At 44.0% G+C, this 27,785-nt stretch overlaps 1 protein-coding gene across 9 annotated transcripts; it reads left to right on the top strand.

Annotated features, from left to right (window-relative positions):
• Positions 1 to 770: 770 nt before the first annotated feature.
• Positions 771 to 27,569, top strand: ankhd1 (ankyrin repeat and KH domain containing 1). 9 transcript variants are annotated; one of them, XM_031857850.1, is made up of 39 exons: positions 771 to 1,212; positions 4,434 to 4,587; positions 10,588 to 10,711; positions 10,936 to 11,083; positions 11,267 to 11,414; positions 11,506 to 11,739; positions 11,861 to 11,955; positions 12,566 to 12,721; positions 13,412 to 13,493; positions 13,758 to 13,949; positions 14,064 to 14,173; positions 15,435 to 15,522; positions 16,108 to 16,235; positions 16,340 to 16,483; positions 16,597 to 16,711; positions 16,840 to 17,102; positions 17,253 to 17,540; positions 17,635 to 18,052; positions 18,159 to 18,298; positions 18,403 to 18,514; positions 18,622 to 18,767; positions 18,865 to 19,007; positions 19,480 to 19,693; positions 19,810 to 19,985; positions 20,209 to 20,371; positions 20,462 to 20,557; positions 20,670 to 20,786; positions 20,898 to 21,066; positions 21,197 to 21,393; positions 21,519 to 21,868; positions 22,043 to 22,195; positions 22,423 to 22,572; positions 23,362 to 24,919; positions 25,114 to 25,303; positions 25,598 to 25,723; positions 25,952 to 26,203; positions 26,341 to 26,525; positions 26,609 to 26,776; positions 26,933 to 27,569. In XM_031857850.1, exons 1-39 carry the CDS (start codon positions 934 to 936, stop codon positions 26,990 to 26,992), a joined length of 8,031 nt encoding a protein of 2,676 aa, XP_031713710.1. In that variant the 5' UTR covers positions 771 to 933; the 3' UTR covers positions 26,993 to 27,569. The 9 variants fall into 9 exon arrangements, with proteins under 9 accessions (XP_031713710.1, XP_031713709.1, XP_031713708.1 ...); XM_031857849.1 differs by having other exon boundaries at positions 10,921 to 11,083; positions 12,560 to 12,721; XM_031857848.1 differs by having other exon boundaries at positions 10,555 to 10,711; positions 16,597 to 16,699.
• The last annotated feature ends 216 nt before the right edge of the window (positions 27,570 to 27,785 follow it).

The following is a 27,785-nucleotide window of genomic DNA, read 5'->3' as shown; positions in this document are numbered from 1 at the left end:
AATAATAACATAAAAAGAGGAAAGGCATTCTAGAAACTTTGTTGAATAGAACTATTTAAATGGTTTGGAAATAAAAGTCTTGATTTTCGTGGGTGAAGTCAAAGCCATGTGTGTTTTTGTCTCTATTACGTGCCTAAGTCATCTCAGCATACACAATAGGTCAAAGGATATCAAGGGATTATGTGTTTTTGTATTTGCAGTAAAACATCCATGTAAACAATTAATTTCAGATTACAAATGTCATCATGGTCCAAAGTGACCAATGTTTTTTTTCTTGTTTTTCTGTGTGCAGGTTTATGTTTTGTCTTATATCAATGCCCCTTAAAATGTCCTCCTCTGTTTCTTCTAATTATAATCTTATTTATGCTCATAAACTAATTAAAGCCATAAAATACATCTTATGTAATATGTGAGGTTCAGTTAATGATATTCATTGGCATTTAAAGTAAAATAAATGGATAATTAAAATGTAAAAAAGGTGCCTATTAACTCTCACATTAGCTCTTACATATACGTGATTTCCCAATAAGAGTTTAGATGAACTAGTAAAGCTAGCTACCAGTTAAGTTGGCCTACCATGTCATATCTTGACGTTCGTTCTACAGCCTCGTGATATTGGTAAACCTAACATGACGTTGCGGTCTCATATTTGACAGGCTTTAACTTTGACCAACAGAAAACCGAGTTTTTTCCTGCTCAGCCAATAGGGTGATCAGGATTTCCTACAGAGGCGGTCGTTCTAAGAAACAGTGCGTATCGGGTTAGGTTGTTAGAAAGTTAATGGCTGGGGGAAAGAGATCCTCCTCAACCCTCGCTTCGGGAGAGTTTCTGGATTCCCTGAAGTAAAATCACGTAAATATCCTAAAACAAAGAGCCTGGACGGACGTTTATGTCAACGACTAGCTCGTGAACACAAGTATCGTGAACATAAGTATGCAGGATGCAGTAGCCGGGACGGCAATGCTGACGGACGGCTTCGAGGACGAGATTGACTCGGTGACTCCTCGCTCCCCAGTGGCAGGGATGGGGGTAGGAGCGACACCAGGAGGAGTCGGACTAGGGGGCATTGGGATTGGTGTAGGTGGAAAGAAAGTACGTTTATACGGCGAACCAGGTGGGCCTGCAGCAGAAAGACTGGATTTCAAACTGGCGGCCGCGGCCGTCCTCTCCTCGGGTCCAGGATCCGGCAGCGACGAAGACGAGGTTTCAGAGGTAGCTACGCTAAAGCTAAGCTAGTTAGCTAAGCCTAACCAGAGCTAGGTAACATTCCTCTCTTAGCGCGAGCTGGCTGCTAGCTAGCGAATTAGCTCGCAGTTGGCAACCACCCCCTCCCAGGCCGCTGAAATTACGTAAAATAAACCATCTCTCCAATCCAACAACACCTATTGCCAGTTCAGTTGCTTACGCAGTGTTTGATATCGGTAATATGTAGTGAGACACGAGCAATTGTTCACGCTGAGCGGGTGAAATGTTTTATTTATGCAGCGCAGGCTGTGACCACGGCCTAGTTCGGGGTGGAAGCGACGACGGCCTCGAACGGTGCTGTCGTCTCGCAAACACCCATCACAAGTTTGCGGCTCTACCAACAGCTTTGCAGCCACAGCAAATGGAAGGTGCCCGTAAACCCAGGGACGTTCACGGCCAGCTAACTATCTGCCATTTCGTAGTTGTGGTGCAATTACGTCACTTTTCCAAAATCATGTAAATTAACTCCTATCCGTCCCTCGGCTAAGTTTCGATACGTATAGATAATACTTTCCCCCGCGAAACTCTCATTTTAGGGAGTCTGTTGACAAATAAACCAGTTTTTTTTTTTGTCCATCCTTCGCCTCTTTCGGTCAGATAGCTACCACCACTGTGTCAACTTGATTTGTTACAATTGAGAGCAGCTAGTGTTCATGTTGAGAGGGGTCCAACTTTCCATGTGCTGCAGTCACACACGGGGACAGGTGTGATGGCATCTCCTCCTCAGCTAAACATACTTCAGACATGTTTTATACGCGCTCAGACGGATATATGTATTGTACAAAATACGTGTCGCTATAGCACGCATTTAATAGCTCACCTAAAAATCACCTTTTTTGTGACGAAAACCACCTCTTCAAAAGGCTACTTTGTCACAACCAAACCGTCTTTACTGAAAGTCGTGTCTAATGTCTAAATCAGTTTTACGATATTTAGGCATCTCAGCCGTATTGTTGTCATGTAACGTGTTTACACAAATCGTATAACTGCAGCAGACTCTTAGCCGTTTGGAACTTGGCAAACTGCTAACGTTAGATAGCAAATATACGATTTGCACTAATGTATCAACGGTCTCAGTTTAATTACATTTTCATGGTAATGTAATATTTACTGTCATCTTAAAGGTGGTGCAGTATCTACTGCCACAAACAATAACATCAGGGAGTCATGGGTGTGGAGAGAGCATTGACACAGCTGAGCAATGCACATTACCTGTTGAGCTGTGTCTATTATACTCTACTAATATCTGACCAGGGGGCTTCATGTCTCAACTATGACAGTAAGAATGTCAGCTGATACCAATGTCAATATTGTCTGGCATTATTGACATTTCTGTCTGAGCATCAGCTGTGTAGTAGCACAAGAAGAATATACCAAGTTTGACAATGACATCTCGGGCAGTTGAATTGAAACAAATTGCAAATGTGTGTCCTTTCGTGTCGTGTTTCTTCGCTCACCCGGCCCTCTTTGTAAGCCTTAGAGGGAGTGTTTGTTGTGGTGTTTTACTCCAGTGGAGAACTCGCTGCTCTGGGCAGTAGCTAAAATCTGAGCCCCAGGATTAAGCAGATGCCATTCTAGGCCTTTCCAGCTCTCTGGATACCAACACTGTGGGAACTGTAGTTCATTAGTAGTGGAGACTGATGTCCATTGTTGATTATATAGGTCTACGTAGAACTACATCCCCCATGGGTTGTTTTACTCTGCGTTCCTATCGTATAGCTGAATTCCTCCACATTGCTGAATGCTGACACTCTCTCAACATTTGCTCCGTGGGCCAGGCCCTGAACGCTTGCTGCAGTTTATGGATGGACATAGACGGGGATTATGACCATTGCAGTTTTTGTCAGAGGTTGTTTTGCAAACTGTTGCATTATGTGAATGTTTGTAACGTATTCTTAATCACATTATTGTTTTAAAATCCCACCTTGTAGGTAGGCTGAGTTAGTTGTGATGTCTGTCATATTTGTCATCTCGGTATACTTGGGTACTATGAATATGTATTGGTCTCTCTACAGTCTCAATTTTTACTGTTGGTGTATTGCAGTTTTTTTTTTATTGCATAGTTTTATGGAGATACTAATACATGTAGTTAGATGTGGCTATCTTTGAGATTATTTCCACCTGTGTACCAAAATATATCATGAGTGATTTTCACAACTAACTTGTAGTAACTAGTGCAACTAAGGAGTTACTAGAATCCCACCTCTAAAATGAAACAAGGGAGTTGAACCAGCAGTTACTCTAAAATAGACTAAATATAAACAAGTCTGCTAAAGCATTTTTTTGTTTACATTAATATTTGTTTTCTGATGCGAGTAAAGCTGTAATATCTATCTATCTATCTATCTATAGCATTTAAAACAGCTACACTTGCAAGTAAATGAAACACTGTTTTTGTAGTAATGTTTGTGTTTAGTATGTTGACTCACTTGTTTTTTTGCAAGCATAAAATGTTGAATATATACTATAATAGATGGTAGCCAACAGGGCCAAAGCTCAGGTCTGTGGCTGTGGTGCCGACTCTCAGCTGAATGTGTGCCGGGGTTTTAATTCCTGGCCGTACCACTTCCTGTGCTTTGACTCTCTCATCCCTGCGCTCCTTTTTGATTTCTCTCGGTTGGGAGAAACCGTAAATATACAAGGGCAGCATGCCTGGTCTTTTTATAGGTGGTGTGTCTATACAGGATAATGAAACTAATAGGTGATGTATAGAGAGCTGCAGGCATGCCTTATTTTAGTAGGCTACCCTGAAGTTAGCGTCGCACTGATTCCCTCGACAAAAAGCCAATGTGATTTTGGATTAATGCAGAAAATAAGCTCTAGCAATCAATCGTTTATGATACTTCTTTCAGAAAGATAATCTTCACAAACTAACGCCACTTTTATGATTTTTGAAGAGTAACTACAATCGTCAGAAATAAAAAGCTAAACGAACTACACCACGGTCGCAAAACGTGAGAAAAATGCTAACTCATTACCAGGTTTTAGGTCTCATTCCTGCAGTGCTAGAGTAAGTAACATAATACATTTTACAATGTTTTCACGCGTTCTCATGAGTTATTTTATTTAACAAACTCTGGTCATGGTCTAGACTTTATACACATTACAGATGTTGATCAGAAACTAACATGAAAACTGCTGACAAAGGGCTCATCGCTCTTCTTTTACCCTCTATCTACCTCTTCCAGGTGGAGTCATTCATTCTGGACCAGGAGGACCTGGATAACCCCATCATGAAGACAGCTTCAGAGTTGCTATTGTCCAGCGCCACAGATGGAGTAGATTTGAGGACTGTTGATCCAGAGACACAGGCTCGACTTGAAGCTCTACTGGAAGCTGCAGGTATGACTGCTTCGTCTCAACTTAATTCAGTTTAAGACTTGACGCATGTTAATTTGTAGTTGACCGGTACCTCATTATTTGGTCACACCTTTTTCGCTCCAACCACTCTAAATGTGTGCTTTAACATGCAGTAACTTTGAGTAAGTAAGACCACACCTTTCTGCCTAAGCCTTTTCCCCCCTATCCCTTTCAAATCCCAACAATAGTAGTAAAGGCCTCACGCTGAAATGGCAATAAAGAGAACCTGCCGGTTCCGAAAGTGTCGTATCGGCACATAGTTTGAAAGTGATTTGGGTAAATGAGTTTGACTAGAACTTGTAATCTAGGTGGGAGAAGGTCTATGTAGATTAATCCATTAGAGCTGGGTGTCCTGGCCTCTTTTGGGCTTACAAACATTACCGGGCAGATTAACGCTGGAACGCGCTTGAGCCTCCGCAGCATGCAGAGAGCTTGTGTTGAACGGCTAATGGCTAATCTCATTCTATTGCCCTTTCTCCCCGACTAGTCGGAATTGTTCTCAAGACTTGACAATTTATGTTATCTGCTCGCTTCAGATCTGTTACAGCTGGCTTAATAACGCTAATTATACATTTTTAATGCTATATTGATTTGAGAGGTGTTTATAGTGCAATCAGAGAGAGGATTGTCTGTGTATAGCGGTTATTGCAGTAAGATTTGCCTCTTTTCATTCCCTGTATGAACAAAGTAGCCAAACACCAAGCCTGTTAAGACCATCAGGGAAGATGCCACGGAAAATATTTGCATCCAATTGTGTTTAATGTCTTTGTTTTAGGTTATTTTAATTATTGCAATATATTTTAGACCCCTAAAATTGGTAGACTGTGTTTTTAAAAGGACTACAAAATCGACTGTTGATCTGCCGCCACTGTAAACGCCTTCAAATGAAATCTTAATTGTTGCACTTTACCCTCCATAGCTATTGTGTTATTGTCTCTCTTCCAATCCACTGCTCTGGATTACAGAACCAAAATAATAAATCATTTTGACATTGTCCTACTGCTCGCTAACGGTTGCTGAACTTGAGCATTTTGTTCTTGTGGGGCATGAAGAGAGGCCGTCCAAACCGGCAAACACAAAAAACAGAAGTTAACTGACACTCTTAACTAAGCAGAAAATCCATGCAGGTCATTATACAAAATCATACAGGAAACTATTAAAAGAAAGGAGTACGTTTGCTGTGTTATCTTAATGTATAGATATTATTACTGACACAAATTGAGGCTTTATTTTACCGCACCTTAATTCACGAAGATGTCTTTTTTTAAATGGAATTGGCCTTTTTTAGTTTAGGCGAAGTGTGCACTGTGCAATTGTATTATGTAGGGAAAATACACAGTAAATAGCAGATGAGATTTGGCGTCAGCAGTTGGTCATTATAAAAGGACTCGGGTTCTGATCTGGTTAAAAAGTTTGACAGCGACACCCCTAATCATTTGAATAATCGCACTTCCATTTGGTTAGGGGTATTCTGATCAGTTTACCAAGCCTGTTGTAAGTGTTGTGAAAAGACTATTCTTTCCCAGCAGACCTGATTACAACAAATGCAAGATGTAATACAAGTCATCATGCATTATTAATGAGAACTACTGATACTGCTTACCATACTTAGGCTAATATCTTCTATTCTCTTGGTAATACAGCTGTAATATGATTGGAATTGAAAAAAGGCAGTTAGGTGCGCACAAAACAAATGTCAAACCAGGTGATATGAACAATATAATACTGTGAATCTGAAAATTATGATTATTGAACTTTGCAGAAGCCTTCCTCTGAGCGTAGTTAGTTAATACATACTTTATTAGGTACAACTGTATAATCTATTGCAATTCAAGAGAACAACTTACTGAGGTCATAGTTTAATGGGGGTGCTCTATTGCATTATATTGAGGTGTTTAAATTTTTTTGTCCTCCCTGTTAACATACGCAAGGGGACCAGATAATTAGAAACGCCTCAATGTAAAGCAGTCCAGTACAACACCACCACTATCTACGACCTCAATGCTAAAGCATGCAATGGCATTACCTCTATGACCGTATAACAAAAAACGTGAACCTGTATAGGTGTCATAAAAGCAGAACTGTTCTATTGCATTAGATTGTACATGTTTACCGAACAAAGTGACTGCTGAGTGAATAACGATATATTACCTATATTACAAACTTTAAAATATTTAAAGCTTAAACCAAGTTTGTATCGTCGATGTGCACTTCTAGATTCAGATGCTCTCTTTAGAGTTCTTTCTCAGACAGCCTGAAAGCGATGAAAAGAATCTCTCTTCTGTTTTTAACTTTGGTGACAGTCCAGTGGTCATGTTACTCACTGCAGCTGTTTGCCAGGTGTGCATAGGTGGGGAAATGGACTTTGCCCTGCAAGTTTGTTTCTCTGTAATAATTACAGTTTGTGGCCCGTGATGAGCTCCAAATCAGCATCACGTTCTGAGCAATAGCGAGGGCAGTTATACGCCGATAGACAGGCTCTCCATGTCGCGATGAGCAACCTCTCTGCCCCTCTTAAAGACAACTATATTATAAGTTATCTTATACATTTGCATGAAAATGTCCCCTGTGGAGCTTTTGACCATGAGTAGTTCTGTAGATCAATGTTATGACGCACATACAAGCTGAGCAGGCGGGTGACTGCAGAAAACAGCAGCGCATGTTGACATTTGTTGGTTGTGCCGAAGAGATTAAAGATTAAAAAAGGTTGATAAGATTCAATATGTACGTTTTTTGTCAGATCTTGGCAGTCACAGGTTAAACCATACTTTTGCGCACGAATCAAACTTGGCAAACCCAAAACAGTGTCTAAACTTCACTATTCTCAGCTTTTAAAAGACAAGAGGGCATGGACCAACAAACCCAATTTAGTACGGTATATGGATACAAATGCATTAAGGAACATTTTAAATGAAAATTATTTTTTTTAATTTAACCTTTTTTTAACCAAATAAATTCAGTGGAGGTCAGAGACCTCTTTTGCAAAGGGAAACCTTTATACAGCGGTATAAACGTTACAGAATGACGACACTAAAGCAGACAAGTACACAACAATCAAAACGCACACAAAAGGTCAGAGGTGCAGTGCAGCTGTGGTCCAGAAATAAATGGACCAAACCTAATTAATGAAGTAAAAGTCAAGAGGACAAAAATATTAAATGAACTACAGAGAGCAAATGAGAATTCTCATGCTGATAAATGCACATTTCATAAAAGGCCAACAAGCACTTTTAAGATCTGTCGCTCTGAACTGTAAAGTCTCTCTCTCGCTCGCTCGCTCGGTGCGTTTGTGTGAATTAATTCCGCCTGTTTGAGTCCTCTTGAGCACACCACATATATCACCTCTCGAGATATAGATATCTCGAGATATAGATATCTCTGAAAGACGTTGCCACTACATTTTCTGTTATTAAATATTTATCCGTTTGAGCACCTTGGTAGCCGAATAGTCACTGCGCATGCCACGTAAGTGCAATGTGCCTGGTTCGATTTCGTCCATTGCATGTCATACCTCTCGCTCTCTCGCTCTGTTTCTAGTCTGCCATTAAACACTTCATCTGTCCAATAAAGGCAAATACATTGTTAAAAACAATAACATCAGTTGACCCATGTGTTTCTGCAGCTCTACTGACTATAATGAACACTAGAAACGTCAATAGTTCATTAGCCAAGACTCGCCAGCGCTGACATTGCAAAATTGTACCCAGAATGCAACTCTGTTCCCCCTGTCACCTGTGACACAGGTGACCACTTGAATCCTACATTTGACGCTTTTTCTTAAAGTAAATAATCTGTGTCGGAAAGGAAGCTATCTCAGTCAAGGACCGCACTAGATAAGATTGTCGGGTAAATTTATTGAAAGCTTTGTGTCGGACTAAATAAGGTGAATGGTGGAGTAATCATAACCCAATTTAAAGACCTGAATTACTTTTGAATTATTGTGGTATGCATCTTGGATTACATTTGCAGCTTTGTTAATTTGTTGGACTGGTCATGGAGTGAACTGGATGCAAAGTGGTGTCTCTACATACAAACAACTAGCTAACTGTCAATTTAGGCAACCAAATACCTCACTTGACCTGACGTTTCTGTGTCCCTGTACATCTTTCTTAATATTAACCTGATTATTAAACATGGCGAATCATCAGATGTCAAGTTAATGTGACCCATGTGAAGACTTGTGTGAATGCTAGTTGTATGTTTTGATCAAGCATGTGGTGTGCACACCTCCCCAGACACTCTAATTTAGCCCAACTAGACCAGAGATCATGTTGTCTGTAAAAAGAAATGTCAGAGTTTTGGGGAGAGCAAGTACTTATGGGTAAGCACACTGTACCACACTTGCATCCTGGATTTGGATTTGATTCCATGGATTCAAACGCCTTTGTGCTGTGCTATTACAGGCCCAGAATTTAAGGCCACTTTACGTGGTCATTTTAAAAAGCTGCGACCAGCTAGCATTAAAACCTGGTGCCAGTATGTTGAGAATTTGATAAAAACAATGAAGTTCTTCATTCCTGCCTTGTGAGCCGTTAGCTACGTCGGAAAAGTTAGTTTATAGACTGACAAGTTGATTCATTCGTGTTAAAATATCAGATGGCCACTGCTTTTGTTCAGGAATGCATGTTGACTATTCTCAAACAAACATTGGCTCAACTTTTAAGTAGCAACTTGGATAAAAATGTTTCTTCGTTGTGTGTTGGTGGGACACTGGGTGTAGTCTGCTCAGTGGCGAGCCAGTGACGTGTTTCAGTTGGACCCAAGTCACAGTCTTCACCTCACTGAGAGCTCATTGTCCTTTTTTGCTCTTTCAAGAAAGAGTTTGACCTAAATAGAGGAAGTTATTTTTGTTTACGGTGTAATACACAACTGTACAAATAGGCCTTCTAAAAATACCTCGCCCTCAGTTGGTTTCTTTGTTTTCATCCGAGGCATTTACGTGTTAAACCCTGACACAGGGTTTGCTCAGTCTGCTTTAGACCAGTCAACTACCTGCATTCTCTCAGATAAGCATGATGCAGCATAACATTAATGATCAACTTCCTTGACCTGTTGTTTCCCCTCTGCCTTCGTGACTATTGCGAAATCCTAGTGTGAGAGCCATGCTAAGTTTAGCTCACGTCGCAGGCCTAGTGGTGAAAACACAGCAGAACCACAAGGACCGGAGCTCACTGAGGCCGAAAAGTTCAAAGCAAACACTTTTTTTTTTTTTTTTTTTCCTTTCTTCTCTCTTGGCTCTTCTTGCTTCCTATTTTTGTTTTATTTGTTTATTTTTTCACACATGCCTTTTTAAAACGTATGCTGCCACACACAACAACAACACTTGAATGGTTTCACCAGTTGGGGAAATGTCAGCCATGAGCAAATGCAGTTTTTTCTTTTTTCCTACAGCATGGTTTTCCTCGTTGGCTTTCCTTCTCTTTCAGGACACACGCATACACAAACACATTTTTCTCCCACTGTCTTCAGTTTCTCTCACATTCACTGCCTTTTACCCTTCTATAATTCAGACATTTTTCTGTTCAACCATAACAGCCTGAACCGATGTCTACTAGCCTTTAGGACTCGCATGACCTCCCTCACTGTAGTCACTGAAGTTCTGGTCACTGAGTAGCCCAGCAGAGATTGTTTTGTACTGTACCATTGACCCAGTCATTGGCAAACTTATAGGAGTTAAACATTATAGATGGTGTATTGGAAGTAGTGAGGAAAGATTGTAAGCCATATTAACAAATGCTTGTGTGTGTGTGTGTGTTTTCTGTGTGTGAATTTTTTTTTGTTTGTTTTTTTTTTGTTTGTTTTTTTCCTTTGTTTCTTTTTCTGTATGCTGCTACTAACCCTGGATTGGATTGGCTGGACTGGACTTGCTTCTTCATCTGGTCTGCTGTGGTTGTGCTCCCCTGTGGTTTGCCTTGCCCTATGCACCTCTGCCCTTTTGGTGTTCGGCAGGCATCGGTAAACTGTCAACTGCCGATGGTAAAGCTTTTGCAGACCCCGAAGTGCTACGGCGACTGACGTCATCTGTGAGTTGTGCCCTGGACGAAGCTGCAGCAGCCTTGACCCGTATGAGAGCTGAAAACACACTGAACGCCGGCCAAGCCGACAAGTATGTATCTCTCCCATACCGACGCTGGCATGTGCCAGTTTGTCTTGTGCAAAGTTTCATAAAGTTATGAGTTATTATGACCTAGCATAGTCACTCTCTTCTCTGTCAAATCAGAGTTGCATATGCAGTATGTACGCATGTATGTGCGAGTGTTTGCGTAAATGAGGCGTATGTGTCTTCACCTGTCACAGTGGCAGTAATTGTAGCAGTCTGGTTATTTTCAGCCGTAGTTTAGCGGAGGCGTGCTCAGACGGGGATGTCAACGCTGTGCGCAAATTGCTCGATGAGGGACGGAGCGTCAACGAACACACGGAGGAAGGGGAGAGCCTGCTGTGCCTCGCCTGCTCGGCAGGCTATTATGAACTTGCACAGGTACGTGAAAGGCAGTTTGGAGTTGGACTTGATTTAGCATGATTGTGATTTACATTTGTGTGGTGCCTATGCACTGAAGAAACCTTCCTGCAAAGATAGCGTTATGGTATCACTGGTTGATTGTTGTGGTGACAAACCTCCATGCTTATTTCTTAATGTCATTATTTCGTCTTTCATCCGTAGGTTTTATTGGCCATGCATGCCAATGTGGAGGACCGGGGCATCAAGGGAGACATAACGCCACTTATGGCTGCTGCCAGCGGCGGTTATGTCGACATCGTCAAACTGCTTCTGGTCCACGGGGCAGATGTTAATGCACAATCCTCCACAGGTAAAAACCCCTGTTTATTTCTCTACAGTTATGATTACTTCCTTTACTTTCTGTGTTTTGCGCTCATATTAATCTCTCCGCTGTTTTCCAGGCAACACAGCTTTGACGTACGCATGTGCCGGTGGCTTCGTGGATGTGGTGAAGGTGCTGCTGAAAGAGGGTGCTAATATTGAGGACCACAACGAGAACGGACACACGCCTCTAATGGAGGCGGCCAGTGCTGGCCACGTAGAGGTAGCCAGGGTACTCCTGGAGTACGGCGCCGGCATCAACACACACTCCAATGAGTTCAAAGAGAGCGCTCTCACACTCGCCTGCTACAAAGGTCAGAGCTCAAACATTCGTGTCTGTTCTGTTGATTGCGTTATTTTGGTTCTGTTCCTTAGACATGCTCTTTAGTTGTGATTCAATGTTTGGATAATGAGTTCTGGTTTTGTCCCCTGCAGGTCACTTGGATATGGTGCGGTTTCTGTTGGAGGCCGGAGCAGACCAGGAACATAAAACAGATGAAATGCACACAGCACTGATGGAGGCGTGCATGGTGAGCATCTGACCCAAACCTTTACCTAAATATTTTCCTCTCAGGGTCAGTTCACTCTGCCACTTGTTTTATATTTGCCTGTATTTTTGTTACAAATAATTAATGTATTGATGTTAGACAAAGTTAGTTTATTAGTGCACCTCAGTGACTCTCCACACTTATTCAGTAAACACGGAGATTAGAGTCTGTGAATGCCGATGTCCCATGGTCATGATTTCAACCATCTCACCGAGCACTAACTACGAGTTTTATAGTGTTTTTCATGTAGACTAGTCCACTTAAATAGTCGGACAATGGATCTGCTTGTTGTTTGAGTTAAACAAATGGATATTAGTTAGATGATGGTCACCATATCTCTGTTTTTTGATGGACATTAATGATTACACTAGTGTGAATGCAGCAATCCGGTAAGAAAAGTTATTGATTCATTAATTATCATCAGGAATTGCTTTGTAAATTATTATAGCACCCTGTTTTTAAAAGTGAATTGTGAACAATAGAGGTTCTCGGACTCATGCAGCGTGACAGTATATTGGCTTAATTGAAGAGTGATCCCATATATTTATTCAGGTGCTTATCTCTACATTCTCTGTGTGTCTCGCTGTCCCAGGACGGCCATGTGGAGGTGGCACGGCTGCTGTTGGACAGCGGCGCGCAGGTCAACATGCCAGCCGATTCCTTCGAGTCGCCCCTCACCCTCGCAGCCTGTGGAGGACACGTGGAGCTGGCTGCCTTGCTCATAGAGAGAGGAGCCAACTTAGAAGAGGTGTGTAAAAAAATGTAAAGTTTTGTAGTGCAATGACATGAACTTCAGATAAAATCAGGGTTTGTAAATGTGGTCCTAGTCATCATTGGAAAGAGAGAGATGCCTAAATACCAACACAAGAACATAAACTACAGGAAAGGGTGCAGTTGGCTCTCTGGAGCTGTGTCTTTAAATATGAACTATGGAGACCAATTTCTTTTTCTCCACAAATTACGGAAGTAGAGATTTTTCTGTGGAGAATAGCCTTCAACCTTTAGACACTCGCACTGCTCTGCTACAACTGGGACACATTGTTATGAGTACTTTACCAGCAATTTAGATAGAAATGTGAATTTAATCTGGGATTGGCATTTAACTACAACTACATGGGTAATCTTTGGAAAAAATGTTAGTTAAGTTTAAGCAAGGAAGAACTTAAAAAAGATGAAGTCATATTTCATTGCTGTTGGGTAGCAGACACTAACACAAGCTGTGAGGCCAAATGGCGTTGCCTCAGGTGTTTTCGATCTCTCCTCTACCACCAAACATTTTATGTATGTTAAGATGTTGGCTACAGTGCCGGTATCGAACTAGCCGGTTGAAATGTTCCATCCTCAGTACACAAAAGACTTCAGACCACGTACTAATCTTGCTGTGAGTCATATTCGCCCCTATGTTTTCTTATCTGCGGACGCTTCTGTATCTGTCCAGGTTAACGATGAAGGCTACACACCTCTGATGGAGGCAGCTAGAGAAGGCCATGAGGAGATGGTGGCACTGCTGCTGGCTCAAGGTAAACAAGCTTTGCTTCTACATCTGGGAAACTGAAACTTAATGTCACATGTTCCAGTGAACAGTACACACTTGTTTGGATTTGTTTCGCCCTCTTTGTATTTTTTATTTTTCTTTAAGCAGAAATACGATAATTGAGAGAGTAGTCTGTGAAGTCTTTTTCATCTTTTTGTTTATTAAAGCATTAATGAAATGCATGCATGTTTTGCACTTTATGAAAGCAAATCCGTCACTAATCGCTAACTGTCCTTGTTCTGTTGACCAGGTGCTAACATCAATGCCCAGACAGAAGAGACCCAGGAGACAGCTTTGACTCTCGCGTGCTGCGGAGGCTTCTTGGAAGTGGCGGACTTCCTCATCAAGGCGGGCGCCGACATCGAGTTAGGCTGCTCCACACCTCTAATGGAGGCTGCACAGGAAGGCCATCTGGAGTTGGTCAAATACCTACTGGCTGCAGGTGAGCTAGAGCAAAGACTGGGAGAGCAAAGAGTATGCTTAGCTGTGTTTTAGTGAAGAAATGTCAGTTATACCTCTGCGCTCACAACCCTAATCTCTTGGTTTTGTCATTCAGGGGCAAATGTTCATGCCACCACAGCGACGGGAGACACAGCGTTGACGTATGCGTGTGAGAACGGACACACTGATGTGGCCGATGTGCTGCTGCAGGCTGGAGCCAATTTGGTACGCCATACTCTTTAATCCTCACTTATGATTGGCCCTTTGTTAAACACTAGTGCGGTGCCCGTTCAAAACATATCAAAAACAAAGCACTTAAAAATCTTACTGTTTACTTCTGAGGAAAATATTGCAGTACTACATTTAACTGACAGGAAAATGTTACTCACTACATTGCAAATTCCAATTTCAAAATAAAAAAATTCAGATAAGATGCATTATTATTAATCCAACTATCCAGCATCACATTCGTATTGAAAGCTCCACCTAAAACAGATGTTAAGTACATTTATGTATCTTGTGCTTATAAGGCCTCTTTCATGCTTCACTTGAAGCAATGGTATTTTGATGGCACTATTGTTATTAGTGTTTATAAGTTAGCATCGAGTCTTACACCTTGGAGTTACAGTCGTGCTAACGGGGGAGAAACGTATCCAAGTCCCACTGGTGAAATACACTCTGGTTTGATTCTGCTTCAAGTTTTCTATCCGCTTGTTTTGACTCCAGCGAAGTAAATAAGAGTCCGGTACTGATCCAACGTTTTCATTCCCGATACCTAGGTTTTGGGTATCGCCTGATACGGAGTACTGGTCCCGTACCAGTGTTTAATTATTAAGCTGTAAGCCTCACTGTGTGAAGAGACTGGGATCATCCTTTTATGTGTACGGTCAGACTTGACTTAAACATTTCTTTACAAACTTTGTGAAACAAAATGGAACAAATAATAGTATTATTTATTATTAAATGATGAATTGTACACCAGCAACTCAGTAAAAAATCTTCAAAATGAACAACAATATAAATTGAAGTGTTAAACCATTTAATAGATCAGCCTCATTGTCCGATATCGGGTATCTGTGCATCCCTACTTGTAACGTTAGTATATCCAGCATCCATGTAATGCTGGTCACTTGTTTAATCATATTGAGCGTGTCTTGTGTCCAAATTGCACCAAATTCAACAAAAGCACTCCCTTGTGTCCCCAGCAATACACCCACCAAGTGTTGAGTAGATCAGTGAACGGGTCCTTGCTTTATAGTTTGATAGGTTTAGATAACACTAGAACCAGAACCAAGTCTTTTTGTGTGTAAATATGAATTGATCATATTGCACACAGTCTATTGTGTGAAGCAAGGCTTGTAGCTTGGAGGGCTACAGCAGCAGTTTTTTGTCGAGTCACATTTTTCTGGACAAATTTAACTCGTACGTCTTTTGTTTAACTTCTGGACTAAATTAAACTTGAACACATCTTCACCTTGTCTTCCAGGAACATGAGTCTGAAGGGGGGCGGACGCCCTTGATGAAAGCAGCGAGGGCGGGACATCTCTGCACAGTACAGTTCCTTATCAGCAAAGGTGAGTTATTCACTACCTGTTTAGAGAAAACAGTTTAATGTACTTCCTTTGGCAATTGTGATTTGCTTTTGCCTAAATCCACAAAAAAGTTATTTGAAAAGTCGAGATGTACAGTACATTGTTGATACATGATTAAAGTCATTTTAAGCAGCTCAGTAAATTTAGTTCAGTGAATTTAAATATCCACTTTAAAATAAGACTTTTTGTTGTATTTTTACGAGCTTAAAAAGGAATTATTTGCAAATTAGGTTTTATTGATTTTTACAATTTGACTGGATGCTGCTCGGCTTTACACTAAAATACATTTAAAGAAAGTTTTGTTCCTTCAGTGTATTGGTCCCTGATGCACTTACCATTTGTAAGTGATAACACTCGTAATAGATGATAGATTACTAATTGTTACAGTTCTTAGAATCCATTTTTCATAGGCTCATCCTAATGCAGCAATACTGTTTTTATTCATGATTTATTCCTAATTCATTTGGGTTGGATTTCTAAGGAGTTTGCTTTTGGGACTGTATTAATTACACTTGTATCTCATACACAGTGAGTTAATGTGTTAACCCTCGTTCTTCTCGTGTCCAGGTGCTAATGTGAACAGAGCTACTGCCAACAATGACCACACAGTGGTGTCTCTGGCCTGTGCTGGAGGACATTTGGCTGTGGTGGAGCTGCTGCTGGCACACGGGGCGGATCCTACACACAGACTCAAAGTAATGCACACACTTTGGATATAGATTAGACTAGTTGGAATATTAATGCGTGTCCACATGTGTTTAATAACGCATCATTGAAACCATGTACGTTTTCTCCGTAGGATGGTTCAACCATGTTGATAGAAGCTGCTAAGGGTGGCCACACCAATGTGGTGTCCTACCTGTTGGACTACCCCAACAACATCCTGTCTGTCCCAGCTCCTGACCTCTCCCAGCTCACTCCCCCCTTGCAAGATGCCTCTCAGGTAAATACAGCAATAACTCGTGCTTTTTATTAATGTTAACGTCTGGGGAATATTATCTTGTCTTATAGTTGATTTTGAGAGCTTAAAACTAAACATGTCCTCTGTCGCGTCAGGTTCCACGTGTCCCATTCCAAGCTCTCGCCATGGTAGTGCCCCCTCAGGAGCCCGACCGAGCCCCATCAAGCATCGTCACCCCCCCACCCGTCTCCAGCAAAGGTAATCAGTGCTGTAAGTTCTGTCACCCAGGGAGTATACTCACGAAATGGAGTTTAAGACTTCACTCCCCAGTTTTAAGGCATTTTATTCTTAACCCATCCCAATCCTCAACTTCTTGGATGTCTTTCGTTCATATCCAGGCGTCTCCAAACAGAGACAAGCAGCCCTTCAGCCCGGTGTCCCCAGCTCAGTTGGCCGGGGGCCTGAAGCAGAGCCTCTGCCGCCCTTCCACTTGTGCCAGCCTCTAGAGTGCATTGTGGAGGAGACGGAGGGAAAGCTGAACGAGCTGGGCCAGAGAATCAGCGCCATCGAGAAGGCCCAGCTTCAGTCGCTAGAGCTCATTCAGGGGGAGCCGCTCACCAAAGACAAGATTGAGGAGCTGAAGAAGAGCAGAGAGGAGCAGGTATAAGCCATCATCCATTTAGGATCCATTGTTTTCAGAACTTTAAGATGGATTTTACCGTACATCAAATTCACACTTAAATGTTGTTTTGCATGCATAGCAACCGTAACAGACGTTAGTCAAACATGGATGTGGCTGTTCCCCACTTAGGTGCAGAAGAAGAAGAAAATCTTGAAGGAGCTGCAGAAGGTGGAGCGCCAGCTGCAGCTGAAAACACAGCAACAGTTCACCAAAGAGTATATGGAGGCGAAGGGTTTAAAGGAGGAGCAGGAGGCCGGACAGAGCCAGGGCCCAGGCCCAGCTCCCGGAAGTACAACATCTGTACCCGGAGCGCTTCTGACCATAACAGGTGCCCAATTACACACCTACTCTGACACGGATGAGGAGGCCAACAAAGATGGGGAGCAAGAGGAGCTGCCAGGAGAGGAAGGGGAAGAGGTGAACCTCTCATTTTTATGTCATGATGTTAGTTCTGACGACTCTATCACTGTTTATTGACCCTAGAGACTTATGGTGTTTTATACTTTTTCAGGATGACGATGACGATGACGAAGAGGAGGGCTCGGAGGAAGAGGCAGATGGAGAAGACGCCGATTACCCCAAGCTTCCTCAGGTGGGCACAATCCTCTACAGGGATGGGCCACAGCCGCCCCAGCAGCCTCCTCTGCCCCCTTCGCCACAGACCCAGCCCCAGCCTCCTCCACCGCCTCTTCAGACTGCCTTCGTCCCTATCCAACCACTGCCAGACTACAACCCTGCGGACTACCCGGGAAGCACCAGCCCAGAGCTGCAGAGGGTACTGGTGGGGCAGCAGATGCTGGGCCAACAGCAGCAGGGTCAACAACTGGCTGGGTTAGGCCCAGGCATGATACCTCAGCAAGCCCCAGATGGGCTCATGGTAGCTACACCTGCACAGACGCTCACAGACACGCTGGATGACATCATGGCAGGTAAGTGCATTTCTTTTTAAAGTCGACTCGAGATTGTTGTTGACTCACAAATGTATGAAAGGGTCTGGTAAATCCCTAATCCAATAACTTTTTTTCTCTGTTGCAGCTGTGAGCAGCCGCGTGCCCATGCTGAACCCCACAACCTCGCCCACGCCCCTGTCCCAGCCACCCACACAGATGCCCTCAAACATCGCCTCGCCCCCTTCAGTCCTGCCCCTCTACCCCTCTGTTGACATCGATGCACATGTAAGACACAGGGCCAATTTTGACATGACAAAGACCTTTTTAAATTGACAATGCAAGTGAGTACTTGTGTGCACAAAGTCATCAACCCTGTTTTCCCCCCACAGACGGAGAGTAACCATGACACAGCGCTGACGCTGGCGTGTGCAGGAGGACATGAGGAGCTTGTGTCTGTCCTCATTGCACGGGGAGCCAACATTGAGCACCGGGACAAAAAAGGTATGAAATCTTGATAATAAATTGGCCATAAGAAGTATGGTATTATCAACAACAGGGAGGTATGAGTTGGAATTTAGTTCACAATTCACACTGTCTGTTCTCCACAGGTTTTACTCCTCTGATCCTGGCTGCCACTGCTGGCCACGTTGGAGTGGTGGAGGTGCTCCTGGATAAAGGGGGTGACATTGAGGCTCAGTCAGAGAGAACCAAAGACACGCCCCTCTCGCTGGCCTGCTCCGGGGGACGCCAAGAGGTAGACACACCGTCTTTGAGTTTACCTTCACAATAGTGACGTTCCTGTTTAACTGTGTCCTGGCTTTAACTATGCAACTGTCATTTGTGTTGGTCAGGTGGTTGAGTTGCTACTGCTTCGGGGAGCTAATAAAGAACACCGTAATGTTTCCGACTACACGCCTCTTAGTCTGGCCGCCTCTGGGGGTTACGTCAACATCATTAAGATACTCCTCAATGCCGGAGCTGAGATCAACTCCAGGTGAGCAGCAAGAACCTCGAGAATCCTTCATTTTCAGGATGTAATCCCTCTTATTGATCTGAATGTGACAACGTTGTTTTAGTTCCTGGAAGTGAATGATGTGGCACTTTCGAGACACTTTTTTTTTTTTTTTAATGAAACGGTGCCAAAGAAATACATTTCTGTAAAATGTGCCTTTGGCTTTTAGTCACACCCAAAAGTAATAGCATAGTGATTAAGTATGTTGTGAATGGCGTGCTAGGAAACTGTATTTTAACTTCAACACCAAAACGTTATAGCAGCTGCTACTTTGATCAATGCTGCTCTGCAAAAAGTTAAATACATTTACATTAAATTGCAATGAAACCATAATGTGTACCAAGACAAATATTCAGTGATGTATGTTATGCTCCTCGGAGCACATTAAACAGTTTAATGTTTTTATTCAATTCTTTTGTACTCTAAACATTTTGTTTATTTACTCTCTCACCAGGACTGGCAGTAAGCTGGGAATCTCTCCTCTGATGCTGGCAGCAATGAATGGTCATGTACCGGCAGTGAAGCTGTTGCTCGATATGGGCTCGGACATCAACGCCCAGATTGAGACCAACAGAAACACAGCTCTGACCCTAGCCTGCTTCCAGGGCCGGGCTGAGGTCGTCAGTCTGCTGTTGGATCGCAAGGCCAACGTGGAGCATCGTGCAAAGGTTAGGAGTCTGGATCACATTGAATAAGGAATTTGTTTGTAAACGTTGCCGGCCTTCACTAGCTGAGCCCGCAGTGTAGCTGGCTATCTTGCTGAGTAACCTCTCACTTCATTCAGACTGGTCTCACTCCTCTGATGGAGGCCGCCTCAGGAGGTTATGCAGAGGTGGGCCGAGTGCTTCTGGATAAAGGCGCCGACGTCAACGCTCCCCCTGTTCCCTCATCCCGAGACACCGCCCTCACCATTGCTGCTGACAAGGGCCACTACAAGTTTTGTGAGCTGCTTATCAACCGGTGAGTGTTCTTGGGTGTTTGTGTACAGAACCATGTTCTAGTTTTCCTATAATGAAATAATCCTCAGTCATAAAGCCCCATATTGCTGGTTTCAATGCAACCCGAGGTGGTGCTTTTTTCACATTATGTTTAACATCTTAGAAGTATAAAGGCACACTTGCCTTACCCATAGATTCAGCCTGTTGTCTTATCCTTAAGGCAATACTTCTTCCTGTCTTTGCAGAGGTGCCCATATCGACGTGCGGAACAAGAAAGGGAACACCCCTCTCTGGCTGGCGGCAAATGGAGGTCACTTTGACGTGGTCCAGCTCTTGGTGCATGCCAGTGCTGATGTGGATGCAGCCGATAACCGCAAGATCACCCCACTCATGGCTGCTTTTCGCAAGGTGCAGAGTTTACCAAAACCCAGATTGTTAGTGTGTCACGCTACACTTTGCCAAGCCTCTGGTTACTAACTATTTTACTTCACATTCCAGGGCCACGTGAAGGTGGTGCAGTATCTTGTGAAGGAGGTCAACCAATTCCCATCAGATATTGAGTGCATGAGATATATCGCCACCATTGCTGACAAGGTATGTTGATTTCCTTGTCAGTCATCAGTCTGCCTCATCTATTGGAATTGACAGAGCTGATGACGATGTTGGCAAAGCTGTAACTCCAGCTGTGGGCTTCCTGTTGTTGCAGGAGCTGTTGAAGAAGTGCCACCAGTGCATGGAGACCATTGTCAAAGCCAAAGACCAGCAGGCAGCCGAGGCCAACAAGAATGCTAGCATTCTCCTCAAGGAGCTGGACTTGGAGAAGGTAATGTCAAACCCCATGGCTGTGCTTTGGCAGGTTAAAGCATTCGGAATACTTTGCATACAGTGGATGAGGATAAACATGTTTTTTACTACTCTGTGTTGTGTGCGACAGTCCCGGGAGGAGAGCAAGAAGCAGGCCCTGGCTGCTAAACGTGAGAAGCGCAAGGAGAAACGCAAGAAGAAGAAGGAGGAGCAGAAGAGGAAGCAGGAGGAAGAGGAGGGGCAGAAAACCAAGGAGGACTTCTCTGAGATGCTGGAGCAGAAGGAGGATTCAGCTGATGGTAACATTTTATGACTTTTACAATTGGTTAAGAGACGGCAGAATTATTTTTGAGTTTCTAAAACTTGGTTATATTGTACAAGAATTAAAAGGTTGGTAACCGTTGAATTTGACCTATTCTCCCCCCTCAGAAGAAGAGGTTCCTATTGAGCCTCCGAGTGCAACCACCACCACCACCATTGGTATATCTGCCACCTCCACCACTTTCCCTACAGCTTTTGGGAAGAAGCGAGCGAGTGTGGCCACTACCCCGAGCACCAATCGCAAGAACAAAAAGAATAAGACCAAGGACTCGCCCAACGAACCCATCATATTACAGGATCCGCAGGTGAGCACTAATGCTTGTTATCAATGAAACCGTTTGTCTTTTCTAAATCACCGTTTGCTGTGTAGCTGTGGTTATCCAGACTAAAAGTACATTTACTTATGCTGACGTCTGTGTCTTCCCTCTAGGTTGCACTAGCACAGCACAAGGCTGACAAGAACAAGATCCACGGTGAGCCACGGGGCGGGGGTGGGGGACTGGCGGGTGGAAACAGCGATTCTGACCCCTTGGATAGCACCGACTGTGCCAGCGAGAGCAGCAGCAGCGGGGGCAAGAGTCAGGAGCTTAACTACCTCCCTGACCTCACCTCCTCCGCCTCCTCCTCCTCCTCTTCCTCGTCCTCCTCGTCATCAGTGCCCTCCTCAGGAGCAGCTCAGGGCCTCCTGCGCGGCCTAGAGAAGAGACACTGTCCTCAGCCGCAGACTGAATGCAAGGTGGACAACAAGGTCACAGTCTCCATCTCAAAAGCAACGCAAAAGTGAGTCCCTGACGGAGCGGAGCTCATTCATCATTCAACGTGTGTGGAGCTGCTCATCTAGGGAAAAGAAGAGTTTTAAGAATGCTATATTTATGTGTGAACTATATGCAGTACGTGTTATTTTAGTGTCAAATAACAGATTATATCTTCGTTATTTTGCCTGTTTTGTCACAGAGCTCTGGACATGAGCGACTCCTCGTCCAACTCCTTGCCTTCTCCATTCAAAACCATGGCTCTTCCCCTCACCTCGCCCAACAGTAAGCTCAGCCTCACAAGCCCCAAGAGAGGCCAGAAGAGAGAAGAAGGTTGGAAGGAGGTGGTCAGAAGGTCAGTTGTTTGTTTTTGTTTTCATTGCAACCTTTCACATGGTTTTAAATTGACATGGCCACATTTTAATTAATGTGCACCGATCTAAAAGGAAAAAACTGGTTGTTGAAATTCACCACGGAACATATTTGCTTTGAAGAACATTTGTGACGTAAATTGCCATAATTAATGTAGACATCTGCCAGTGTAGACACACGGATAACGAAATTTCACTGCTTCTTTTTAAGATCAAAGAAGCTGTCTGTGCCGGCGTCTGTTGTGTCTCGGATCATGGGCCGAGGAGGATGCAACATCACAGCAATCCAGGACGTGACGGGAGCACACATTGACGTAGACAAACAGAAGGACAAGAACGGGGAGAGGATGATCACCATAAGGTAAATGTGATGCCCTCTGGTGGACTGTACATGGCACTGCAGCTGGAGAAGAACAGTTGGTGAGCTGCATTAAGCATGTAAGCCCCTCTTGGATGATGTCATTCATTCCCACTGGGCTAGTCCGACAGTGCAACAGTCCAACACGGGATTTGTAGAATTCAGGGAAGTTTAGTGTTCTATCCTCTTTATATCTCATCATCTTTAATCTTTTCGGTATTAAATGTGATGACAAAAACATCCCCTCATCAGTTCCATAGACACTAGAACTGCTGAACCTGGATGACAATAATGTAAATTTGTCTAAAGCAAATTTTTAACACACAAAGAAGTTTCTGTCTCAACAACAGTGTAGAGAAACATACTCAGTTCCACATGCAGAGCAGAAACTTGAGTTGAATTAAAGCGTAGCCCTTGGTGGATGTTGTGCCTGCATTTTGATTCACCATTGTTATGGTGAAAACGGTAAACCTGCACATTTGCTATTGTTAGTACGTTTCCCTTGCACTAAGAAACTAGAGGCAAGATAAGAAGGCTGACTGCACGAGAACAACGAGGCAGAAGCGATACTAGACCACGGACTTTAGGCACCAATCAAGTAACTGTGCAGTGCAACCTACCCAAAACTGAGGACCTGAAAAGGGACCGTTCTTGCACTTCGTGACTAAAACTTTTTGGGTTTGTGCTCTGGTCTGTCGCAAAACTTTATCGGACTAAATCATGTCATCACTTTTGATTTGTTATACTTTTTAGCACAAAAACACAGTCTGAAAGAATTGTTCTTTGTTGCAGAGGAGGGACGGAGTCCACAAGGTATGCAGTCCAGCTGATCAATGCTCTTATCCAAGACCCGGCCAAAGAGCTTGAAGATCTGATCCCAAGGAATCACATCAGAGCCCCAGGCTCTAAAACGACCTCGGCTTCCTTCTCCAGTACCACTGGGGCCACCAGCGGTTCAGCCACTGGGCCAAAGGCCCTGAGCTCATTGGTCACCTCCACAGGCGTCTCGTTCCAGCCCTCTTCATCCTCGTCTTCACCCTCCTCTCAGGCCGGGGGAAAGCCTGGGAAGGGGCTGTCGTCAAATGTCAGACAGCCCTTCCCTGTGTCTCTGCCCTTGGCGTATGCCCACCCTCAGCTGGCTTTACTGGCTGCTCAGACCATGCACCAGATCAGACACCCTCGTCTACCCATGGCTCAGTTTGGTGGCACCTTCTCTCCCGCCCCCAGCACCTGGGGCCCCTTTCCTGTGCGTCCGGTTAGTCCCGGCAGTGCTAACAGCTCCCCCAAGCACAATGGAGGAACCAACGGCACTGGAGGCCAGGCCAGACTCAACTCGAACCATAGTGAGCACAGCAACACAGCCAGCTCAGGAGCCTTGGTCACTGCAACCAACACCTCCACCACCAGTGCTCCTAACACGTCTACAGGTGCAGCCTCGCCTCATTCTACTCCATACAACCCCCAGCCAAGCGTCCCCACTCCTTCCTCTGTCAGAAAACAGCTCTTTATCCATGACCACAAGTCTGCTGGTGTCAGCCCTGTGTGTGTTGCTGCCACTTCTACTAGTGGCAGCAATGCAGTACGAGGCACAGGTTCTCCTGCACATCACAGTTCTACTACAACTACCGCTAATGCTCCTCAGCAGCTCGTCGGACCTATCTCACAGCCCCACCTCCAGCCAACTAAAACAGAGCCCAGTGCCGTTGCCCCTCCTGGAAAAGACAAGCCCTCTCTATCTGTAGAGAACCAGTCTATCTCCGTCAGTGAGAGCATCAACTCTGTGGGTTTCAGTGCCCCCGCCATGGCTTTACCTCCCAAGCCAGAGCCCCGACAGCAGTTACCTCCTCCCCCCTCCTCTGCATCATCTACAGAGGCCCCACCACCCCTCCTCAACCCACAGGCCAGCTCCCACCACCCCTCAGCACCTCTTCCTGTCCTCTCACACAATGTTGCACACCCCAACAACACTCTACCCCACTTCTCAGCCCCTGCACCCAGAGTCTCCCATCGTATGCAGCCAACAGGGCCTTACTATTCCCTTCCTGAGCAGCAGCAGCAAACGCAACAGCAGCAGCAACAACAACAACAATCTGTGTTCGTGCCCTTCAATGCTCAGCAAGAACCCCTGAAACAGACCCAAAACCAGACGTCCCAGCCGACAAATTTGCCTCCACAAGCCCAGAACCAAGGCCATGCTCAAGGCTCCCTTCAGGTCTCTGCAAACCTGGGGATGATGAACGGTTCCCAGATGCAGCACGTGGCCAATGCAGGCAAGCCTCAGCAGATACCACCCAACTTCGGTCCTGCAGGCCTCTTCAACTTCAGCAGTATGTTTGATAACAATAGCCAGGTGAGATGAAGTAACAGTTATAGTAAACGCATTAGCCTGACGTCTTGTTTTACTTTTCGCTGTTATGACTTCATGATACAAAAGGAGTCTAAATAGCTAAACAACCTTTTCACGGCTCATTTTCTTGCTGTAACATTACTTCAGTACTACCATACCCAGTAATTATAACTTTGTGAATTGTGCCCGCTTTGCAGGTTGGAAACAATCAGGTGTGGGGTGCGTGCCATCTGCCAGCTCGATCACCTCCAGAGCAGTCGTACTCGGCCCCACCAGCCTACATGAACATGGGCCAGATGGAGAACATGATGCCCCCGCCTCCTCCAGACAGCTCCAAAGCCCCTGGCTACCGCTCGGCCTCACAGAGGATGGTCAACAGCCCCATCGGTATGACTTTTTATTTGGCTTTATACATGACTATTGTGTAGATGTTTGTTTAACTGGTTTAAATACAATAATGAAATCCTTTTGAGATTAATAATCGGTCGTTAAGAGGAATGTAACTAAAATAACCAAATCAAAAATGAGGGGAGGTAATACCAGTGTCTATATATGCAACTAAATGTATGGAAATCATTTACAAGTGAGAAAACAAAAGACCAAAAGGTGAAGTTTTGAGGTGGAGTTTGCTTCCTCATGTGCTCAATAGTGAGCTGTCTCTTTAATTGTCTGCACCTACAGCATTGACCAGCTATGCCACCAGTATCTCTGGCAGCCCTGTGTATCTGCACAGCCATGCAGGAGTCGGCACGCCCTCATTCAGCAGACAGCACTTTTCCCCTCACCCATGGAGTGCATCCACATCAGGTACTAGGCTCATTTTTTTTTTATTCTGATTTTTTTTTTTTTAAGAACTTTTCACCCTTTTTATCTATTTAGACTTTTAAAAAATGGGTTTTCTAACTGTTCTTTTTATATTGACATGTTTCTTCTGTAACCCTTTTTAAATTCATGAATTTTCTATTTAGTACTTTCAAATGTGTACATTTGATCAGCCTCTAACTACTTCTTCCTGTACGGTCTCTTCTACACCAGGTGAATCTCCTGTCCCGCCTCCATCTACAGTGTCCTCCTCCAACCTTTCCACCTCAGCTGGTCCCCCACCTCCCCAGCCTAAGCAAGGCAGCTCCTCACAGCAGGACCGGAAGGTTCCCCCTCCCATCGGCACAGAGCGGCTAGCCAGGATCAGGCAGACTGGTTCTGTCAACCCACCTCTCCTCACCACCAGCTACACGGCATCTGTTGGACAGGGAGGCATTTGGTCATTCGGGGTTGGCAGTGCTTCGGGTAAGAGCAAAGGCAAATTTTGTTCTGGTATTTTCTTTTTCTTTGTTACAATTAAGAGAAAAGGGGAATTTTTTTTTACTGTGCAGCAGTAACTGATACCCACTAATAATGCCAACCCTCTGTGTGCTTTGATACAGAGGCCATGTCCGGTTGGTCCCAGCCCCTGATGAGCAGCCACATGATGCACCCTCAGCTGCAGGCAGAGCAGTCTGCCTTCTCTCAGCACCAGCCCATGGAGCAGGATGACACAGGCATTGCAAACCCTGCTAACAACTACCACCAGCCTCAGCATTTGCCCAACAGCTACATGGACTTCCCAAAGGTAACGCAGAGCCATAGCTCTGTAGATGATTCAACCCCTGTTTCTCCTATATGCATACCAATGACATGTTGTTGTTTGTTCAGGGGATGCCTATGTCGATGTATGGAGGAACCATGCTGCCCCCACATCCTCCCATGGCAGAGGGGCCGGGGGGACCGATGTACAATGGTTTGCACGCTGGTGACCCCGCATGGAGCCCCATTATCAAAGTGGTCCCAAACAACGCAGATAACTCTGACCCGCAACAGCAGGTAATGTCCTTTTTTTTTTTTTTTTTATTCTACCCATGCTGTCTAATCATATGCTTAGAGTTGAACTGTCAGGCTTGTGTTTCTGCCATTAGTCCTATGTAACATTTGACTACAGTCGTTCTAACATAAACCCTTATTGATCCTCTCTCCCCTCAGGTGTGGCCTGGTACCTGGGCACCTCATGTGGGCAATGTGCACCTGAACCACGTCAACTAGACAGCGTCCACAGCAATCAAACGCACACAGCATGACCCACAGCGCGTACATTAATTACCAACTGACGAATATGACCGAATAAGACACCGAAAAAAGAAAAACGTACAACATGTTAACTGTAGTAGAGACCTGAGAGTGCAGAGCAGAAGTTGAAGAATTGGAAGATCTCTTGACGCCATTCTTTGATGTGCCTATCTCAAACAAATAAAGAGAAAATTGGGCGAGAGCTGTTAGCAGTGTCCCGATGATGCAAACAAACAAGCGCGATCACCTGTTCAACAGGATCCATTCTCTGCGTAGTTTAGCGATTTTGACTTAAACCCACATACACCGTTCTTGGGCTGCAGGGGGCTCAACATGAAGTAGCTATTTAAACTTGGCCCAGAACTAGATGATGATTACCTAAAGAGAAAGAGAAATCAGAACCTTTTAGAGTGGTAAATACATGTATAATTGTTTACATACTAAAAAGGGTTAAAATGAGAGTAAATTTCATGTCGTATAGTGGCTCTACTTTATGTAGCCTGTATTAATGTGAAATATTTACCTTAATATTCAATAAAAAGATTGAAAAGTATTTGTGTGCTGTTTTATGAAGCATTCTTTACTATTTCTCTACTATTCTTTCATGTTCTGACATCAACACTTGGTACATGTTTCATCTCATGAGTTATCCTGTTTTTTTGGGCAGCAACTCTTTCTTTACGGTCCTTCACAGCTGGAGTCCATGTGCCGTCTTGAGACCTGCTTTTATGGTTGTAAATTGGTTTTATAGAACAATCTGATTTCTATT

This window comes from Anarrhichthys ocellatus, unplaced genomic scaffold (assembly GCF_004355925.1).
Source record: "Anarrhichthys ocellatus isolate YVR2014 unplaced genomic scaffold, GSC_Weel_1.0 scaffold19, whole genome shotgun sequence".
NCBI classification, from domain to species: domain Eukaryota; kingdom Metazoa; phylum Chordata; class Actinopteri; order Perciformes; family Anarhichadidae; genus Anarrhichthys; species Anarrhichthys ocellatus.
Note: the sequence above shows the minus strand (reverse complement) of the source record. Positions and strands in the feature narration are given on the sequence as shown.